Here is a 20,000-nt window from a genome sequence, read left to right on the forward strand (position 1 = left end):
AGACAGCTGGCGTACGTAATATAATATAAAAGATCTAAAAACTCGTTTTTCAAAAATCTCGATCCATGACATATTTACCCTTGAGTGGTTGTAATGTTTTTTTTTCTAAACATGTAACATCCGTTCTCGAGCTGAAAGTCGCAAAACCTCGATATTTCGATTGTGACCCGAGGTTTCGTACCTTTGTTTACGGGTGTAAAGGGACCCCCGCCCTTACTTCGCCCTTTCCCCAGGCAGAAGCGTCGCTTGGGGTTTTAGAGGAACCAACGCCTGTCTGGGCCGATCGTATATAGAGGCAAAGGCCATTTCCGTTGTGAATTTTCTTTGCTTTGTCATGAATTCATTTCCCCTATGTTGATGGCAGTCGTAGTGCAGTTAATGATTTTATGTTCGAGTCTGACCGGTTTGCCATAAGCAACGGGGGGAGGCACATACAGACAGAAGGGTAGATAGTGAGAGAGCATTGAAGTCTCTCTCCTTTTCTTTCTTTCCTCTCCTCTCCTCTCTCCTCTTCCCTAGCCCTCTCCCTAACGTTACACTATCGAATCCAGTCCTCTCCGTAGAGCCCAACCCTCTCGCGTTCCCTCACAGCTGGGACACAACCTACAAGTGCCACAACCCAGGGTGGGTATTGGCTCTTCCTGTCCTCCCCCTGAGTGCCTTATTGCAGCTGATGGTTATTGGGCATCGCCATCCTTCGCCTTCACTGCACGTGGCTTTTGGGTGCATCTGTCCCTGTCTTAGCGTTGGAGTGTCTTCGGGTTGTGCGTCTACTCTTTGGGGGATCGTGGAATATCGCGGTTTTTAGTTGTTAACACTCGCTCACACATTCACTCACCACAAGACTAGCGACCCGTAGCAACCGGAGACAGTAGCGCAACGGCTTTCTCTCTCACCTATTCGCTCTCTTTATCTGTCGAACTTTATCTCGACCTATCTATCCATCTCCGTTGTGTAGACCTTGCAATATTTAATTTCTAGTCTCGACATTTAAACTAGTCGTCGATCAGTCCATTTGCACGTGATGTGAGATATTGCCACACAGTGAAGGGTCAACTTGTAACCTTTAGTTAGCAAGATACACACACACGGGGAGAAAATGGCACGGGTTACAGTCGTCTTTTGTCTCTCGACTTTAAATGACTCCTTTTCCCTTCTCGTTAAGGTCATGTTAGAAACTCGTTTTTATGAGCAGGTTGATAAAGAGAGAGAGAGAGAGAAAAAAAAACCGTCTTTAATTATTGTAATCGGATGCGAATGATGTCGACACCGGTGGATTCTGTTTGTGTATTTGGAAGCGGGACCAAAGCGTATATATCTTTATCTATAAGAGGACTTTATCTCTTATCTCACACAGAGGCATCTTGGGTTTTATCTAGGCTGATGACCGCTAGTACAAATAAACTACGCCATGTGCCTTTTTCAGCACCTGGTAAATGGAAGACGGGATGCGTTCAAAAAACAATCTTACAAAGGATGGATCGAAAACTACAATCATATTTCGAAAGCGAATTTTGGTCCACTCTTATTCACAATCCTTGGCCACGATTGTAGATGCGGGCTCTCCAAACCGCCAAGTCTCATTGGTTATTCTGCGTTGATTTTGGGTCTCTGTCGACATGTATGGTTGATGGCGATTGTGGTTTGTTCACCAGAAAGGGTCTGTGTTTTTTTTTTTTTTTTTTTTTTCTTCAGCTGATCGCTTTCTCTCCCTCGATCGCGCTTCGCTCCCATAGATGTGTAGTTTTAGTCTACGTGTACAGCTAAATAGATATAGTATTTGTTCTTCATTTTAGTTTATGATTAGGTTTTGTTATTTCCAGTTTAGTCGAGTACTGGTGGTTAGATTTTTTTTTAGGCTCTTGGTACAACACTGGAAAAGGTAATCCCAAATTACGAACGAGTTCTGTGAAGCGACATACGCACTCCCACTTACGAAAGCGACAAAAGCGACAATGTGATTCGTTAAATTGTCCTAATTAGAAGAAGAAAAAAAAAACAAGATAATGATAACGAGTAATGTATTCTGGTTAAGATTTCAGACTTAGTTATTCTCGGAGAAGAGTGGCCAGAATATGTCATTCTATTACATCACCGTCTTGCATTGCGTTAACGGAGCCACAAGCTGCTGTGTCGCAAAGTTTCCTAAAGTGTTGTTTTCTTAGTAATGGGGAGGGCTGTAGCAACATCTACATGGATGTAGTTTTGCGTTAGGTTAGGGCATCTGGGCATCGTGGTTGATGTGTTTTGTATGATCTAGTGTATGTTTCGTTACAGTTGTGTTGGAATTGTGGGTTTGTTCTAAACTGTAAGTGCACCATCATGCATTAAAGTCTCGGGGGAAATTCCGCTCGTCAGAATGCAACGTTCTAATGCATTTACTTACAAGCGAAAAAAAAATCCCTCCTCATTGGCTTGTGTTTTGGACCCGAAAACGACGTCACGAGGCGAGCGCCAAACCAAGCTGTGATTGGTCAGGGGAGAGTGACGCACAGGGATTCCGCCTCGTGGTTGGCTGGGATGTAGTGACGTCACGGCCGGCTCCAGCTGATCATTGCGCAATATTTGGAGCCGGCTTCGGGATGTTGCCACTGGAGGGTCGATTATTTTCAAGAGACCGGCGAGCTAAAAGATAGTTTTCATTGTTTTATTTTATTACAATTTTATTATTTTATTAGTGTATCCCCCTTTCACTCAAAATGGAGGATAGTCTTCTAAGGAATTCGTTTGCTTAATTATTTCAAATATGCGTATTATTACGGCCTTTAGACAGACGGGTATCTGTCTTTGAGTAGTGATCTTATTCTTACATTTTTTGTCAAAGCAGCATATTCACATCATACCCACAACGACGTCTTTACAAACAAGAGGGAAGAAAATTATTATCATCATTATCATTATTCTTTTATCATCATTATTGAGCTTTTGGTATACAGAAGATATACCGAAATCCACGGTATGACATCTTGCCCTTTCTTGGTATTTGCCGAGCTGTGCGTGTGCTGGCGTCAGCAGGGAGGGCAGTCAGACCCTGTGTAGCCGACTGACAGCCCTGTATGTGAAATGTAGAGCGTTTCCAGGAAGCCGTAGGAGAGTTAATGGCCGTTGCAGGGACCCAAGAAAAAAAAAATTACCGTCAGTGTTAGGCCCGAGTTCGAATCCAAGTAATATTTGAATGAAATGTGATGTCAAAAACGTTTCAACATGCACGTGAAATATCATCATGCTCCACCTTACCCTTTAAATAAATATATATGTATTTATTTATTTATTTACTTATTGCAATGTTACAGTTTCCTCCTGGCCACGGAGCTTCTATCATAACATCCACACACCATTTCTTTATTAGACGTTTTTCAACGCAGCTCATGCATGTTGCTGTAGTTGCAACTTAGGACATGCCTTATGGGTATGTGACCGCCGGGCCTGCACTCATTATGATGTCCCTCGCGCTCTGTGCCGTGTTGTAATCCCTGTTTGTGCCGCTGGAGGAGAATGGTAGTGACCTCGGGATTTTGATGGGGGGGGGGAGGCTAAGGGGATGAGGGGGTTCTCTTTAGGGACTCCCTGACTTGGAATTGATTTTTCTAACGTTTTGACCGTTTGGGGCGACGAGGAGGAGATTCGGGGTCACGTTTTCTATGGTTTACTTGTGTTTTCTATGATTTCGTGATACTGTGATAATTGACGTTTTACAGTCTGATTTCGTGTCTTCTTTATTTTTTTTTTTCTCGATCCCAACTGTTCTTCGTTTTCCTTCTCAATATGACTTCAAGTTGTCTGTATTGTTTCTCGCAACAGTGCTTATGGTTTGGGTTCACTCCATGTCAAAAATTTGCCACGCTGAAATTTAACCGGTTAGTTTCTGCGGCGGATTATTTGTAAATGGTCGGTTGAATGTCACAATGGGGGGGAAAATTAACCGATGGAGTGCTGGGAAGAGAGGGGGAGGGGAGGGGAGGGAAGGAGGCGGGGCTTGTTCTAAGGGATCGATGCTGGAACTCCAGCTGAGCTTCTGCTCTCCTGGTCGTCGGCGGTTCTCCTGCTTAATGTTACTATTTTCATGCTATTATGAACTCTCTATTGTATCGTAGATCTAGTTCGCCTATGGTCGCCGCGCCTAAATTTCGTGACAGGTGCCACAGTTTTAGTCGAGTAAGGGAGACACTTGACCGGGTCTTGTCATCCGTGACAGTTGGCACTCGGAATGCGCCAGTTTTTTTTTTTTTTTTCTCTCTCGTTGACACTGGAAATCTATAAACGTCAGGTATTTACACGTGTCTGTATGACATCGGGTAGTGCGGGAAAGTTAATGTTAATGCAAATTGTAGGACTAGCAAAGATTAATAGAGAGCGAATGTTTCGATACTAGCCTCCTAGTTCCCGAGTCAGGCCCAGAAGTGAGTACACCGAGCGGGGTTGGCAAGGAGCCAGCTAGCAGGAAGGGAGGGATCTCTCTCGCCGGCAACTTGGCGAGGTCGGCCTCCTAACCCTACAATGGTTGCTTCGTCAGGGAGACATTTGGTGGTAGGACTGTAGGTCGACACAGGGCATGGTAGTTGTCATAAACGGGAGAGGAAGGAGCTTGGGGAATCCCCTCTCAGGAAGGGAAAGGTTGGGTTGCATTGGGAGGGAAGGCTTTGAGGCCCTCGTTTGTGGTGCCCGAAGCCGAGAGTGGCAGCGGCGGGGTGACCTTTTGGTAATGTTGGGTGATCGACGTGTGGCAGCTAGGAGAACTTGCTGTCTCTTTTTATGCTTTTAGAGGACGGGATATGGAGAAGGAAATGTGAAGTTGAGGAAGACTGGTGTGTCGCTATAGCTTGGTCGGTTTTCTACCCTCCGCCATTTTTTTTTTTTTTTTCACCTGCCTTCTCTTTTTTTTCCTACTGTTTAGCTGGGAAACTATGCTTTTACGAGACCCCCACAGGTCCAATGCGATATTATAGTTAATAGAGGTCACTAGACTAGATGGAATGTGAAAAGCTTTAAAGGTGGCATTTCCTAAGTAAAACCGTATTTGAGAAGGAAGAAGCCCATGGGCGCATTTAGGAATGGGGAAGTACATGACAGGCACCAGTCTGACGCGAGTACTAGACCGCCACGATTCAAGGAACAAATTCAGTCTTGGCTGAAGGAGTGTGGTGTACTGCCAAGTCCCTGTTTCCACAGTAGCAACGTATTTGTTTCTTTTTGTAGTAACGGCAACAATTTAGATAAATTGCCAAAAGCCAGATCTTGTAAATCTGTTTGGGGTTCAGTGGTCTTTGATGTGCTGGGTCCTGCTATGGGTTTGGAGTTTCATCTTTTGACCTTTGATTTCATGTTTTGGTTGTACTTTTGTGAGGGAGTGGTAGATTATTAAGAAAGATAATAATATATATATATATATATAATGTATGTATGTATATATATTGGAAAGTTGAAAATAGTGAATATGATAACTACTGGGTATAAGATTGGTAAATGACTTGAAACAATGGAAACTTTCCTCTAGAATATTTGTCAGCATAGGTAAGAGAACACAGTATTCTGTATATTTTCCTAAACATAACTTTTCTGGTTTAAGGTTGACATGCATAGGGCTATAGTAATGTCCTAAGTGTATATATAATTGTATATTAGATTGAATGGGGCATCAGGAGATCATATGTTAAGAAGTTATTATTTTCCTAACAGAAAGCAAAACTACAGGATCACTAACTCACATTTTGTCCTTTTTTTGCAGTGAAGATCGGCATCTTCTACCTGATCTTCTACGCATGTCTTGCCGGCTTCTTTGCAATCATCATGGCCATCTTCTATCAGACTCTTGACGTCAACCATCTCCCCAAGTACACTCCCGGTGGCGGCGGATCCATCCTCAAGAACCCAGGTACGTAGCAGCACTGCAGCTGTTAAAAGATGACTGGAATGCCAGTGGGGCAGTGATCAGAAGGTTAGAATAAGGGGAAGGACCAGGAAGTTTTTTTGTGGTATATTGCTGGTAATTTTTTTTTTTTTTTCTGCATGTGCTACAGCTACATTATGAAAGACTGTCTTGTTTGGATTTTTTTTTTTATTATTGATAAATGCTGATGAATTTTTGTTTTTTTCAGCCATGGGTTTCCGACCCCTGCCTCGAGCCGAAAACGTTGAATCCACTCTCATCTGGTACAAGAATGGCGACAGCGCTGACATCAAGCATTGGGTTGATTCTCTCAACGAGTTCATCAAGCGTAAGTTGTCACTTGGGACAACCTGTACTTTTCAGCAAGGGGTCTAGGACTCATTTGATGTAGTACTCTTCTTCATTCCTTGTCTATACACCATATCCCTGAGTGGTCTTTAACATCTTTGTCATCTTGTCATCTTCTCTAGCATACGAAGGCACCAGCGATGTAATTTCTGGCCAGCACGTGACTGACTGCTCTGAGGACAAACTGCCAGCAGAGGGTGAGGTCTGCCGCTTCCAGGACACCTGGCTGACGGGCAAATGCCAGAAGGCTGAGAGCTGGGGCTACAACCGCGAATCTCCTTGCATTTTGCTCAAGCTTAATAAGGTTAGAAGTTAATTTGAGTGGGTTTTTCTTTTTATTAATCCTCTCTCGATGGGTGGTACACCATTGGTACCGCGCATTCAAGGGCCTGCTCGCAGGGTGCCGGCATACGGCGTCGATCATTTAATTGATTTAAGCCTATGCGTTCGAGAGCCCCGGCATTGCAACTTGCAAGGCTGGAATGCCCCTGGCATGAATGGGTTAAAGATACAGATCTGATATTTTGATTTTTTCTTTTATGTCTCCAAATATTATTTATGTGAAAATAACTCCTGATCAAAGTTTTGTTTTTTTCTTAGTTTACTTATATTATAATTTAGAAGAGCCCTGCTTATTTCTTGCTTTCTCTCCATCTCTCTCGCCCTCCTTCCCCACTAAGCTAAATCCTATATTCCTTCACAGATGATCAACTGGGTTCCTGATGTGTACACAAGTGTGGAAGAGCTTCCCAAAGAGATGCCTGATACTCTGAAGGAGCACATCCAGAAGCGCACTACTGAGAATCAAGGAAAAGTACCAAAGGTAGGTTTCGGATCTCTCTCTCTCCCCTATCTATCTCTCCTGTAGAAAAGAAAACTGCTTTCTTGGTTTTATTGCGAAACTTTGAATAGCTGTTTGTCAGATTGAAGGCTGCTCTGACTAGGAGCGAGGTGTTGCCCCACGCACCCCGAGAGGAGACTCTCTACCACATTGTATAATTTGTCTGAGAATATGTGTGAATCTTGTGTTTTCTTGTGACATGTGACATATGGAATGTGAAGAAGGAAGTTGTCTGAGAATATGTGTGAATCTTGTGTTTTCTTGTGATATGTGACATATGGAATGTGAAGAAGGAAGTGTAGCATTAATATATAGCTCTTGCAAAGGGATGGACAAAGCAACACTGGTGTATTTGATGTCACAGTAAGAGGGGTAAACAGATAGGTAAAGCAAGAACCATACGTATGTATATGCGTATGTGTATGTGGTAGGATATATATGTAACAACTGGAATGACATGAAAGATACAAGTTACATTGTTAATAGCCTTATATAGAATAAAATTACAGCAGACTTATATAAATACTAATAGTTATTGCAAGGTTACATCTTCTCTCCCTCTTGCCTCTTCCCTCTTTCCTCTCTCTCCTTTTCTCTCCTCCTCCTCCTCTCCTCCTTCTCCTTCTTCTCCTTATCCTTTCCTTCCTTCTCCTCTCTTCTCCTTTCCTTTCCTTTCCTTTCCTTTCCTTCCTTCTCCTCTCCTTTCCTTCTCCTCTCCTTTCCTTCCTTCTCCTCTCCTCTCCTTTCCTTTCCTTCCTTCTCCTCTCCTTTCCTTCCTTCTCCTCTCCTCTCCTCTCCTCTCCTCTCCTTTCCTTCCTTCCTTCTCCTTTCCTTCTCCTCTCCTCTCCTCTCCTCTCCTCCCTTCTCCTCTCCTTTCCTTCCTTCTCCACTCCTCTCCTCTCACTTCTCTTCCCTCTCTCTCTGTCTGTCTGTCTGTGATAGGGGATATTGATCATGGATGCAGTGGTTGAATGGGAATACTAGTAATACTTGGTAGAGAAGTGACAGATAATTGCCATGAAAATTACTTGACCATTTCAGTAACACGTATGCTTTCCCTTTCCAGATGATCTGGGTGTCCTGCAAGGGAGAGAACCCAGCTGACGAAGAATATGTTGGCCCTATTGTCTACTCCCCATGGCAAGGGTTCCCTGCATATTACTTCCCATACATGCATACCCCAGGCTACCTGTCGCCTATTGTCGCTGTCCAGTTCGAGCAGCCACAGTCTAATGTTCTCATTAATATCGAGTGTCGTGCTTGGGCAAAGAACATCGTGCACGACCGCGGTAACCGCCTTGGTCTCGTGCACTTCGAGCTGCTCAAGGATTAGATTCGCTAATGCAGCAACATCACTCGAGAGTAGAGGACTGCACCCAACATCAATTTGAAAGTGACAGTTTTTTGCATTTTTAAATTAGCATACTCTTTTTCTCCTTTTTTAATGCCTGCATCCAACATACCGTACTGTATTAATCGTGTTCAGTCATGTGGTACAAATTTTGTGTTTTTTAATCGCCGGTATTAGGATTCAAGGGTTAGCAGGAAATTTGGAAAAGTAATTGTGTGTCCTCCTGTATTATCTTTGTTAATAAGTTATTTTAATTTGTGGAAATGTTATGATTGTTGTAAAAGATTTATGTAACGAAGGAAACCGCAGGGGACAAAAATATCTCAAATTCCAAATTGTTATTCTTATCTATGTCAGTCTTAAAAAAGGTGCCACAAGAAATGTTGCTTGAGCTGATGTAAGTTGTCACATTGTGTATTCATTGTGTAAATGTTGCGAGATTTCCTGCTGAGTGTGCAGTACGTAGAATAATAAAGAGTAGTCCTGTTGCAAATCTTTGTTCAGAGTTCATGTAAATAGCCTTATACGCAGATGAAGATTATATTTCAACACGTGCAATCGATTATGTGTACTGCTGTCATGCAGCATGGTGGATCTTGATGCAGACATAGATACTGCACAGAATAACAGCACTGGTTCAGAGGTTGCCTCACTGGGTTCAAACCGTGGGGTCACGTCTTATCAAATATAAAAGACAAATTACTAATTATATGCCATTCGTATGCAGTTACTTCATTGCATAGGGTCGTCAGCAATCGCATAGTTTTTTTGAAGGCTTTAAGCTTCAAGTATGCAACCTTTTTGGCATTTATTTAGAGCTAGTAAGATCCTCTTGTCACACATGCACGAAAGATAGAGATGATGAAAGGTCTGGCATCATCGACCACCTATGTTGTTTGTCAGGTTCACTTTTATTCATGAATATTGGGTCCATCTCGGATATGATATGATTTCCCACCATTGTTCTGTTATTGAGCAATAAAGATCCTAATTACCAAAAGTCTTGTATCATTCACATGATTAATGAGGTTACCAAATACATGAGTGTGTACTCTTCGCCTTTTATGTACATGTATATATATTCTGATTTTTATTAAAAGGTTCTTAGTGGATAAAAACTGCTTTTAACTTAACATGTGCATACGCACACCACGTTAAATACCCAAAACAGTCACTCGCGGAGGATTTGTATATGATTTAGAATAGGAAAAGCTATTACCTTTGACTGTGTAAAGAACCATTTTGGGAAAGGCCAAACACCGGTATCCTTTTATTATATTCATAGAAGTCACGGCTCTTTGGAAAAAATATTTATCTGCAATTGATACTGCTTTCAAAATTGGTTCTTCCGTACCTTAAAGCTAGGAGATCAAGGGCATCCAACGCGCAGCCGAATTCCTTCCCTGTAGTAACTAATCTCTGACATTGTCTAATTCTCGCTTCTCGAACTTATTTACTCCTTGCCCCTTGAGGAAGGCATGGGCGATGTTCCTATAGAGACATATTTATATATAGATAGTTATATGTAGACGTATTTATAAATATATATATAGGGAGAGAAAGTGTAAAAAAGGGTCTGATAGCGACCTCTACGCGTATAGTTGTATGTTCGATTAAAGATTTGTTTGAGAATATGTGAATCACGTGTTTTCTTGTGACATGTGACATTTGGAATGTGATGAGGGAAGTGTTGCGTCAATACGTAGATCTTGCGAAGGGAAGGGCAAAACAACACTGCCTATGTCTGGCGTGACAGAGGAAGGGGTAAACAGATAAGTGAAGCAACGAGCGCACATGTATATATGTATATATGTGTGTGGTAACATGCTATGTTACAACTAGAATGACATGCAAGATGCAAGTTATATTGAAGAGTTTATTATATATGCTTTCGCTATTGCATTATATATATGAAAATAATATTCGATTGACATAATAGTGACATCAGACATAGGATATAAATACAAATGGTTATTGAAAGGAGAAAGAGAGAGTGAGAGTGAGATTTGATATAGTTTATTTGCAGAACAATTTACATGCCATGCAAAAAAACGGTAAGATGTCAAGCATCTATCCAAATTGGCTAAGCTTCTATTGCGTAAAGGGCTTAGTCAAGCACAAATCTTACATACCTGAGGGGCTGCATTATGCTGGTTAACATATTTACATGTTTTACCTAGTCGGTAAAAAAAAAACTTTTATGTCACTGATCATATCAAAGACAAGACCAGTGTCTATAATAAGATTAATATAATTTACAAGTGATGTTCTTTGTACAGTACCGTTCGATCGATAGGATGCAGTTTCCGTACAGCAAAGCAAGTAGTGGTTGAGACTATGTGATTTAGCTTTTTTGCACAATTTACAGTGGTATGTGACTGGTTTTGCATCCAAAACTGCATCCTGCACATATTGTATAGTATAATGATAGCCTATGCGTAGCCTGGTTAGTATAACTTGTTGCCTCCGTGACAGACCTTTATAAATTTCATAGGGCTTGTCCATGTATGTATGTATATATGCAATACTTTCATAATGCCAGATAGTGCCATGTCCATTCTTTTTCATCTTTTCTGTAGCCCATACCTGATCCTCATAATCTCTTAAACAGCTATTAATACGTCTTTTCATCTGAGTAAGAGATAATGGTATAGCATAGTATGGTTCTTCATAGGAAAGTGCGAATTTGGCTAACTGGTAAACTTTTTCACATGATGGTATTTCTATATAGATTATTCATGGAGAATTGTTGTTGGAGAAGCTCTGTCAAAAACACCTTTAAAGTCTATTAAGTATGAACACTGCTTTGCTTCCGTTTAGGTACTGTGCTAAACACATTTGTGTTCCTTTCCCTTTCTGGAAACCAAAGATAGATGTGTCATATGCAATTCCATCATCCTCAGGTGCAGTTGATTTGCTAGTTTCTATTGCTGCAAGAAGCTCGTTAATTGTAGTAGCTTTAATCTTATTGATGTCTTTCCATACATAACCCATGGGAGTTGTGGAGTCAATTGATTCTGCCCAGGCATTCAAACTCTCTTCTTCCTTTTGAGTAATTATTTCGCTTAAATGTTTTAGCTGATTTACATTTGATCGTATTACTTTTTTTAAGAAGCTTTATCTCAGAGTCTTTGTTTAGATTTACACGTTTGACTCTGATACTTAATGCCCAGTGATGGCTGATTAAGGATGGGATGAGCTCTGTGGTAATAGAAAATGAGTCTTTTTTAAGGGACATAATTGACGTACAGGGTCACTTGTGTGTTGAAGATAATCATAATATACCTTACCGTTTTTGCCAATGGTGCTACCCTCAGAGCCAAGGAGAGGATGGCGAGCATTAAAATCTCCACATAATAACACAGTATCATTATGTATCATATTGTCAGGAGGTTTAGGTACCTTCTCACTATCATGCGGGTTATATACATTAATAATAATGATAGTTTTGCCATCAAGAAATAATCTAACACCGATATATTCAGCACATGTGTCACGCTTGTCATCGATCACTTTGGATGGTATGGAGTTCTTAATATGTATACCAAGCCCTCTTGTAGAGGGATTAGCCATATTAGGTTTGTCATAATAAGTGTATCTCGTAATTTTTGCATAGCGAGCACTAGTTCTGACTTATTGAAGGCAACATCCTCAGCGTGGAGATATTGAGAGTTGCCTTGCGTTTCTACAAACTGTTAATGTTCCAAGTAATACATTTCAAATAATTACTTGGATCCATCAGTCGTTATTTGATTATTTCCAAGGCCCATCATCGGATGCAAATCGACGGGCGCTGTGGGCTGTTGTCGCTCCAGGAGGGTGAACATCCTTTCCTGGAATTTAGATTGTTGGACCATTTGTTGTTGCATCATGAGCATCATTTGGCCCTGCTGGGTCACCATCAGTTCCATCTGCTTAACCAGCGTGTGCAGCAGTTCCTTTATTTCGCTGTTGGACTCTTGTTTATCTTGTTGCAACGCGGGCGGTGCTGGGGCTGGAATTGGAGCCGGAAGTAGAGTTGAGGTGGGCACTGGAGGTTGCACTAGAGTTGTGTTTGAAGTTGCAGGAGCTGGTGCTCCTGTTGGTGTTGGTGCTGTGGATGGTGCCTGGGCTTTTTTTGAAGGGCTTACCACATTCTTCTTTGGAAGAGGGGTGGCGTTCTTGGCAGGAAGGACTATCCTTCTTTCGGAAAATATGTACATAATGCAGAATTCGCATTATGCTCTTGGCGGCAGTTCACGCTTGCATGGGGGAGAGTGCAGTATCGGCACCGCGGATTGTCACGAGTGCAAGCACGCGCTCCGTGTCCCCACTTGGAGCAGTTTGAGCAAAACGAGGTGAGGGGTTTGAAGACGGCACACCTAAAAGGTGCCATACCTTCAACCAGTTTGATTGACTTGGGAATTATCTCCCCCTCGTATGTAATAACAACACGCTGGGTCAGCTTCCCATTTATTTTCAAACGCCTTGCATTTAAAACATTTTCATTGTGTCTCATATCATCGATCTCTATTTCCTTTGGGACGTCGAACACGATGAGGTTGGTGCATTGTCCTTTCCCGTAGACTTTTGCTTTTTCAGGGATTTCTCCCATTGCTCCGACTGTTGTTATCTGTGCAAGAATTGTTTCGTTCTTGCAGCGAATGTATACATTGTTTCGTCCAACTTTCAGTTCTAATGATTCCTTGATTTTTTTGTAAGGATCCTCTTTAAAAGCTTGGCATATCCATGAGAGTGAGAGTGAGAGTGTGTATGTGAGAGAGAGAGAGAGAGAGAGAGAGAGAGAGAGAGAGAGAGAGAGAGAGAGAGAGAGACAGAGAGAGATAGAGAGAGAGTGAGTGAGTGAGTGAGTGAGAGAGAGTGTGCGTGTGCGTATGCGTGTGCTGGTATATAGCACTTTATTACATCCGCGTAAACCTCCAACCTTGTTAGCAGCCATCGACATCCATAGTTGTTTATTCTCCCATTCGTCAGAAATACTGACTACCCTGCGTCTTGCCCTCCCTCTACTTATGATTTATACTCTTGCTCTCATAAACTCATCAGATCTCATAAATCTGTTTCTCACTTGGGGCTGGCTCCTTGTCTGAAATGTGTTTTTTTCTAGTGAGTCACACTGTAGAGACTGATTACCGAGTTCAGTTCAGAAAGCAAACTTCTGATATAGATTTCCTTCACATTATGAAAAGAAACATAAGGTATTTATAAAACTTGAGAACCCAATATAACTCTATATTACTATATATATCATATACAATCATTTCTTTCAAGGACACTAGAAGCCGATTCACGAAAATTGCTTTTTGTATAAAACTTATTAGATCTTATTTCAGTGTTCTGTTATCACAATGTGTTTATATAAATGTAATTTGAACATGAACCTACATATACTTTCTTTGAGTTTGATTTGAAGTTGGATTAACAAGTATGATCCTTTCAGTGTTTGTACACTGGAAGTACATTGTACACTGTACATCATAGACAGAAATGATAGATGCATATTATATTATCATTATCATTATCCTTGTTATTGTTATTGTTATTTTTACTGTAATTATTGTTAGTATTGTTATTTTTATTATCATTATTGACGCCATTAATATAATTATTACTATCATTACTATTACTAATATTGCAATTATTGATATTATTACTATTTTAAAATTATCATTATAATCATCTTCATTATCATTACTACTATTGCTACCTACTACCACCATTACCATTAACATCATATCATCATTACTGAACCACACACAATACTGGAGGTGAATAACATATGATCTTATACCAGTGCAAATATGCAAGTGAACAATCATAAAAAAAAAACACATACACACGTAAGCATTGAAATTATTCCCGACATGAAATTAAAATGAAATTCAATGCCAATAATAAAATAAGCGTACTCAACGAGAAATTACGTAGTTGGAAAATATACATATATAATTTCTTCTTATCTTGCTTAAAAGAATAATGTCCAAAAACATCAACACGGGAAAGGACAGTAAACAAAAGCACATGGTAACGAGGAACTGTCGCCCAGATGGTTCCGATAAGGAGTAAGTACTCGGCTGTTGTGGGTCTGCGGTTCTTAAATCTTATCTCGCTGACTTTGACTTAGTTAACTGAGACAAGTGGTTACTTACATCTCATGGGAGAGTGACTGCTGATGACGTGGAGGGCCTTAAACAGAGTTCGATGGGACAAATGTAGAGAAAGGTTTGAATAACAACGTAAGACTTGTACAGACCGTTATGATGGTTATTGTGTTCAGAACCACGCCTTGATACGTTTTTTTTTTCATATATATATATATATATATATATATATATATATATATGTGTGTGTGTGTGTGTGTGTGTGTGTGTGTGTGTGTGTGTGTGTGTGTGTGTGTGTGTAAATGATAATAAATAATATAATATATATATAATATATATATATATATATATATATATATATATATATATATTTTTTTTTTTTTTTTTTTTTTTTTTTTTTTTTACACCTTCGAAACGCGTCAAATACATCTCTTGCGTTGTTTAGATATTCAGACTCATTCAAAACCTTTTTTCTACATTTATTATATATATATACATATCTGTATATATGTATATATATATATGTATATATATACATATATATATGTATATATATATGTATATATATGCATATATATATATATAAATTCATATTATCCATATAAATATATATTTATATTTATGAAAGTATATATATATATATATATATATATATATATATATATTTATGTATGTATATATCTATATATACACACACCATGACCCTCCTTCCAGAGAGATTTCTCACCTGCCAATATTCTCGCTTATTTCCTGTGATTTCTTCTTTATTTTTGCCATGTTCTTATTAAAATGAACTCTTGCCATCATGCCAATCATAATAGGTGTACCTGCAAACTAAAATGTCGCCTTTTGAGCGAGGTAAAGCATAAGGAGAGTCTTCCTGTAGTTCCCAGTGGAATTACCAGTGCTCCGACCACTGGTAAATTTAGTAATGTAACTACGATGGTAAGTTGTTCGTGAATGCCGGCGCGGCCTGTCTACAATCATAACTGTAGTTACCAGCGAATTTACCATCGTAAGTGCGTTAGTGAAACCGGCCCCTACAAGGCATGGGGATAGAGATGAAGAGTGATGGGACTTGTAGCTTTGATATCCCAAGTGACACGAGCAAACCCTGCAAGAAGACGCAGAACTCGATACCGCTCCCTACCATTTACAGTGAAGCTGCTGCCACCATCTCATTCAAGCCTATATAAAAATGCAGTGCAAGTTAATGAAGAGGGAGAGGGAGGGGGTAAAACGATCTTGGATGTAGGGTAACAAAGGAATGTAAAAGTAAAAAAGTTTTAAAAATTATATGTATGTATATATATCTATACATGTTTATTTTCTTCACACACACATACACATACATATACATACACACACACACACACACACACACACACACACACACACACACACATATATATATATATATATATATATATAAATATATATATATATATATATATAATATATATATATATATATTAAAAGGTGAGTCACAGAATGACTCCGTGACACAAATACGTTGAGTGCGAATGTCAGTTAAGTTCTGTATTGCTTTGCAAAACACATAATATATGGATCACATACTGTTACAAAATAACAGTTCATGATTTTCATTTGTGCGCAAAGACAGTAGTAAAAATAAAAGTAAAAAATTGATGCGAAACGCAAAACTTACGATTCCTTTGCTGCTTCAGCGATACATGATTTAGCTGTAGTTGTTTTTCTTTCTCGCGTTTTAAGCATGTCATATTTCTAATAACACGTCAGCTAAAACATCTGTTACAGAGAGAAAGAAAAAAACGGATGTTACCTGGAAAAAGAATCGCTGCGAAATAATTACCAATGAAAGCACAAAAAGACTAAGCCACGAAGAGATCTCTAGAGTTTTATTAATTAACTGTAGCTGTATTTTGCCGTATTGCACACAAGTTGATATCATCTTAACCACCAACCAATATCGAGATGAATGAAGTTTATTAGAACAATACATTCACAACCGGTTCTAGTTGCACTATTACCGCTCGACCCAGCGTTGAAGCAGAGGCGAAGAGAGAGACTGGCAGAGAACGAGAGAGAAAATAGACCAACATTGAGAAAGTAAGAGGCAAGTGAATGGAGCGAAGGAATAAAATGATTGAGAGGGAGTGATGGAGAGAGAGAGGGGATGAAAGAGAATGAGAGAGAGAGAGAAAGAAAGGGAAAAAGAGACATAGAGCAAATGATAGAAAGCGAAAAATCAAGACGAGGAATGGTGGAGAGAGGGAGAGACAGCATTAACATGATGAGCGTTGATCATTAACTCGACACCTGCAGACTGTGACCCAGGCTAGGGCAGGTGTTCCCTCCCAGTTAAAGGCAAGACTTTTGACTCGGTCGCAATTTCTGGAGCTGGTAGGTGCTCTAGCGGAGTGTTCTAGCCTTCGTTCGGTGTGATTTACTCCATAACAATCGAATTCTTTGACCTTTCTCGGACGTCAAAAGTGAAACATACTGTGAGAAAAAAAAACTTGTCAGCGGTACCATAATGCAATTTATACATCGAGTTTCGTAGACATTTGAGTTCGTTCTTGTGACCCGAAATCAAACACATATCTGATTGGAGGTTGTGGGATAAGATTATGATTTCTAATGCGATTTTCGTTTCGTGTTCTTTAAAAAATGTTGAAGAGTGATTTGCGCATGTTCGAACTGGTGTAGGTCTACATGCACCTATTTTTTCAGTATTTTTTTTTTCATCTTATATAGTTAGCGATGCACTTGACAGGTTGGCGATGGTAATCATCCAGCAATGAACAGTATGGTATTAGTAAGTATCTGAAATACAACGATTTTTTTCGGACATGCAAACAGGCGATCGTTACTAACTTTTCAAATGAAGTTTCAGATCGATAGAAAAAAATATGCAGTCATATTAGGCATGGTTCTCCTGTACATTTTTTTCTCATCACTTTTTGTTTACATTACCTATTTGTATATCTGTTGGTCCAATTTATATGTCTCTGTCTATACGTATAGATACCGATTTAGCTGAATATAATTGCTTTGTATATAATGTAGATCTGTAATTACTCCCATAGTCATTGTCTCTATTTCAGAATGGTATTATTGTTTATTTTCATCATATTGTTATCATTCCTACTTTAATTTTTGAAGGCCCTCAATTTGTATGTTTCTTAACGCAACTAGCTGACACTTGTGGCATGTTTAACTTAGTATTTGCATTTGGAGCTCCTCTTACTTCCACTGAAAATTAAAAATGTAATGATAATGATAGTGCATATTTCCATAAGCACGCACACGCACGCACACACACACACACACATTCACACACACACACATACACGCACGCACGCACACACGCACGCATGCACACACACACACACACACACACACGTTTTCCACAGAACTGATTTCGTTTCCACCATGGATCACTGAATATTCACTTTACCCAACTTACCCTTTTCTCTAAGTCATCAGGCATTTCCTTTTTTTTCTTTTATTTCCTTTCATGATACAAGGTATAGCAGGAGCCGAAACACCATACTGTGCAAGAATGTTTGGATTAAGTTCAATGTTTTTCTCTTTCTCTACGAATTACTATTATTCTCCTTTTTGGTACTGTTTCGTTTTTTGTCTTTTTTGTCTCCCTTCTTTTTCTTCCTGTTTGTTACTATTGATCAAACTCCTTTCATAACAGCACACGACCTATCGCTTCAACGATCATGAAACCTATACATCTAACCTCATCTCTTCTGAATGACCATCTGCCTCGAGTACCTCACCTGGAGTCAATTAAGCTTGGTTAACACACTTGTGAAGCTTTACAGTTTCCCACAAACAGCCAGACTAATTATTGCTCTCTGGGAATTGCTTGCTTTATTAAGCACTGGAATTAATGTTGTAGTTGAATACACAAATAGGTTCTTGTGTATTTTTTCTTTTTTTTCTTTTTTCAATTTTGTAATTTCTTGGCTGCGTTTTCTTTGATCGTGTAATTATATTTTTTTTGTTGCCTAACCTTATTTTTAACTGGTTGGATATGTCACAAGAGTCTTTTCATTTTCGTTATTATTATTCATTTTCATCCCATGCTGCATGTGTAAATTAGTGAGAATGACATAAAAAACGACCTGTTTTTCGGCTATTTATTTTGTTTCTTATCATTGTATCTGCAGTTTGTTTAAAAGTCTGTATATCTTGAATGTATTTCCCCTTATTATATCAGCAATATAACGTGTAGTTGTAATATAATGATTAACATAATAACTTTCTTTTCAGATAGTATGAGCAGACTATTGTGAAAATAAAATCATTCAAAAGGGGAATATCAAAGAACACATAAAAGTCGGAATGAAGAATATGTGCAAATGGCGTGAGATTTTCAACGTGATAAATATGCAAATGTTCAAGAGGCAGCTAAGTTTAAAATGAAATGAATACATAATATATTCATTATCTGTCGCCATCAATTCGCCTGCTGTGACCATGTGGCGACTGATCTGTAAGGCTTGTTGTTGTTGTTGTTGTTTTCGTTTTTTTTAATCTGGAATCTGGAATAATTTCTCTTTCGTTTTAGTGACATACAACCTAAAAGACAAATGTAGAGATATCATCGGTAACTCATTTCATATGCAGTAATTATCTTCAAACAGAACTACTTTCCTTCATAAACGTTACCTTCCTTTCCAACCTTCAGGCCTCCGACTTCCGTCGATGCCCCGCAGGGTGCTTCTGCGGAGAGTCATGCCTGTCGTCCTGGTCGTTACGACCTTGACCGTCCTGGTTTCCCAAGGAGTCTTCGATCTGGTGCAGGTGCCTCCCGGACCCTACTCGCTCCCCCTGAACTCTTCCTACCAGCAGGTTCTCAAGAGGAACGCCGGGCGAGCCGTCCGCAACGGGACAGCCCCCGATGACTTCCCCTTCGAGTACTTGATCAACGAACCTGAGTTCTGCGGCAGCAAGGAGGGCCTCGACATCCTCAACTTCGTCGGCGTCGCCCCTTGGGAGGTGCGAGCGCGAGAACGCATCAGGAGACTCTGGGGCAACAGCACCTGGAGGAGCGTGTCTGGGTTCAGCACCGTGTTCCTGTTGGGAACGACAGACGACCAAGGCGTCATGGAGGCGGTGCAGAAGGAGAGCCAGATGTTCAGGGACATCATCCAGGTCTCCTTCCGCGACACCTACGACAATCTCACCCTCAAGACACTCTCCGGGTTCCACTGGGTCGACCGCTTCTGCACGAACCCGACGTGGGTCCTCAAGAGCGACGCGGATGTTGTTATCAACATTTTCGAACTTAAAGAGTGAGAAATTCTTCTTTCTTTGACTAGAATCATTATAATGATTTAAACTTTATAGGTTGCCTATATGCTATGGGTATAAACATATTTGTTATAATTATATTCACAGTCTCCATGTTACGTCTCCTCGAATCCCCTAGCTATTTAGCCCAGTACGACGAACGCACAAATAGCACGA

General features: G+C 40.0%; 2 protein-coding genes across 3 annotated transcripts in view; both read left to right on the top strand.

Annotated features, from left to right (window-relative positions):
* The window catches only part of LOC122255391 (sodium/potassium-transporting ATPase subunit beta), a 20,523-nt gene extending 11,096 nt beyond the window's left edge, over nucleotides 1–9,427 (top strand). For both annotated transcript variants that reach the window (XM_043019441.2, XM_043019440.2), the window contains exons 2-6: nucleotides 5,726–5,872; nucleotides 6,096–6,215; nucleotides 6,358–6,539; nucleotides 6,939–7,058; nucleotides 8,143–9,427. In XM_043019441.2, coding sequence (XP_042875375.1) covers nucleotides 5,726–5,872; nucleotides 6,096–6,215; nucleotides 6,358–6,539; nucleotides 6,939–7,058; nucleotides 8,143–8,409 — 836 coding nt within the window. In that variant the 3' untranslated portion in view covers nucleotides 8,410–9,427. The remainder of the gene's footprint in view (nucleotides 1–5,725; nucleotides 5,873–6,095; nucleotides 6,216–6,357; nucleotides 6,540–6,938; nucleotides 7,059–8,142) is intronic.
* Nucleotides 9,428–16,811: 7,384 nt separating this feature from the next.
* The window catches only part of LOC122255390 (beta-1,3-galactosyltransferase 5), a 4,169-nt gene continuing 980 nt past the window's right edge, over nucleotides 16,812–20,000 (top strand). Inside the window, exons 1-4 of the mRNA XM_043019439.2 lie at nucleotides 16,812–16,913; nucleotides 18,801–19,023; nucleotides 19,219–19,825; nucleotides 19,963–20,000. The exon at nucleotides 19,963–20,000 is cut by the window's right edge and continues 145 nt beyond it. Coding sequence (XP_042875373.2) covers nucleotides 19,008–19,023; nucleotides 19,219–19,825; nucleotides 19,963–20,000 — 661 coding nt within the window. The 5' untranslated portion in view covers nucleotides 16,812–16,913; nucleotides 18,801–19,007. The remainder of the gene's footprint in view (nucleotides 16,914–18,800; nucleotides 19,024–19,218; nucleotides 19,826–19,962) is intronic.

Source organism: Penaeus japonicus, unplaced genomic scaffold (genome assembly GCF_977035675.1).
Source record: "Penaeus japonicus unplaced genomic scaffold, GWHDUDI00000001_assembly GWHDUDI00000007, whole genome shotgun sequence".
NCBI lineage: Eukaryota > Metazoa > Arthropoda > Malacostraca > Decapoda > Penaeidae > Penaeus > Penaeus japonicus.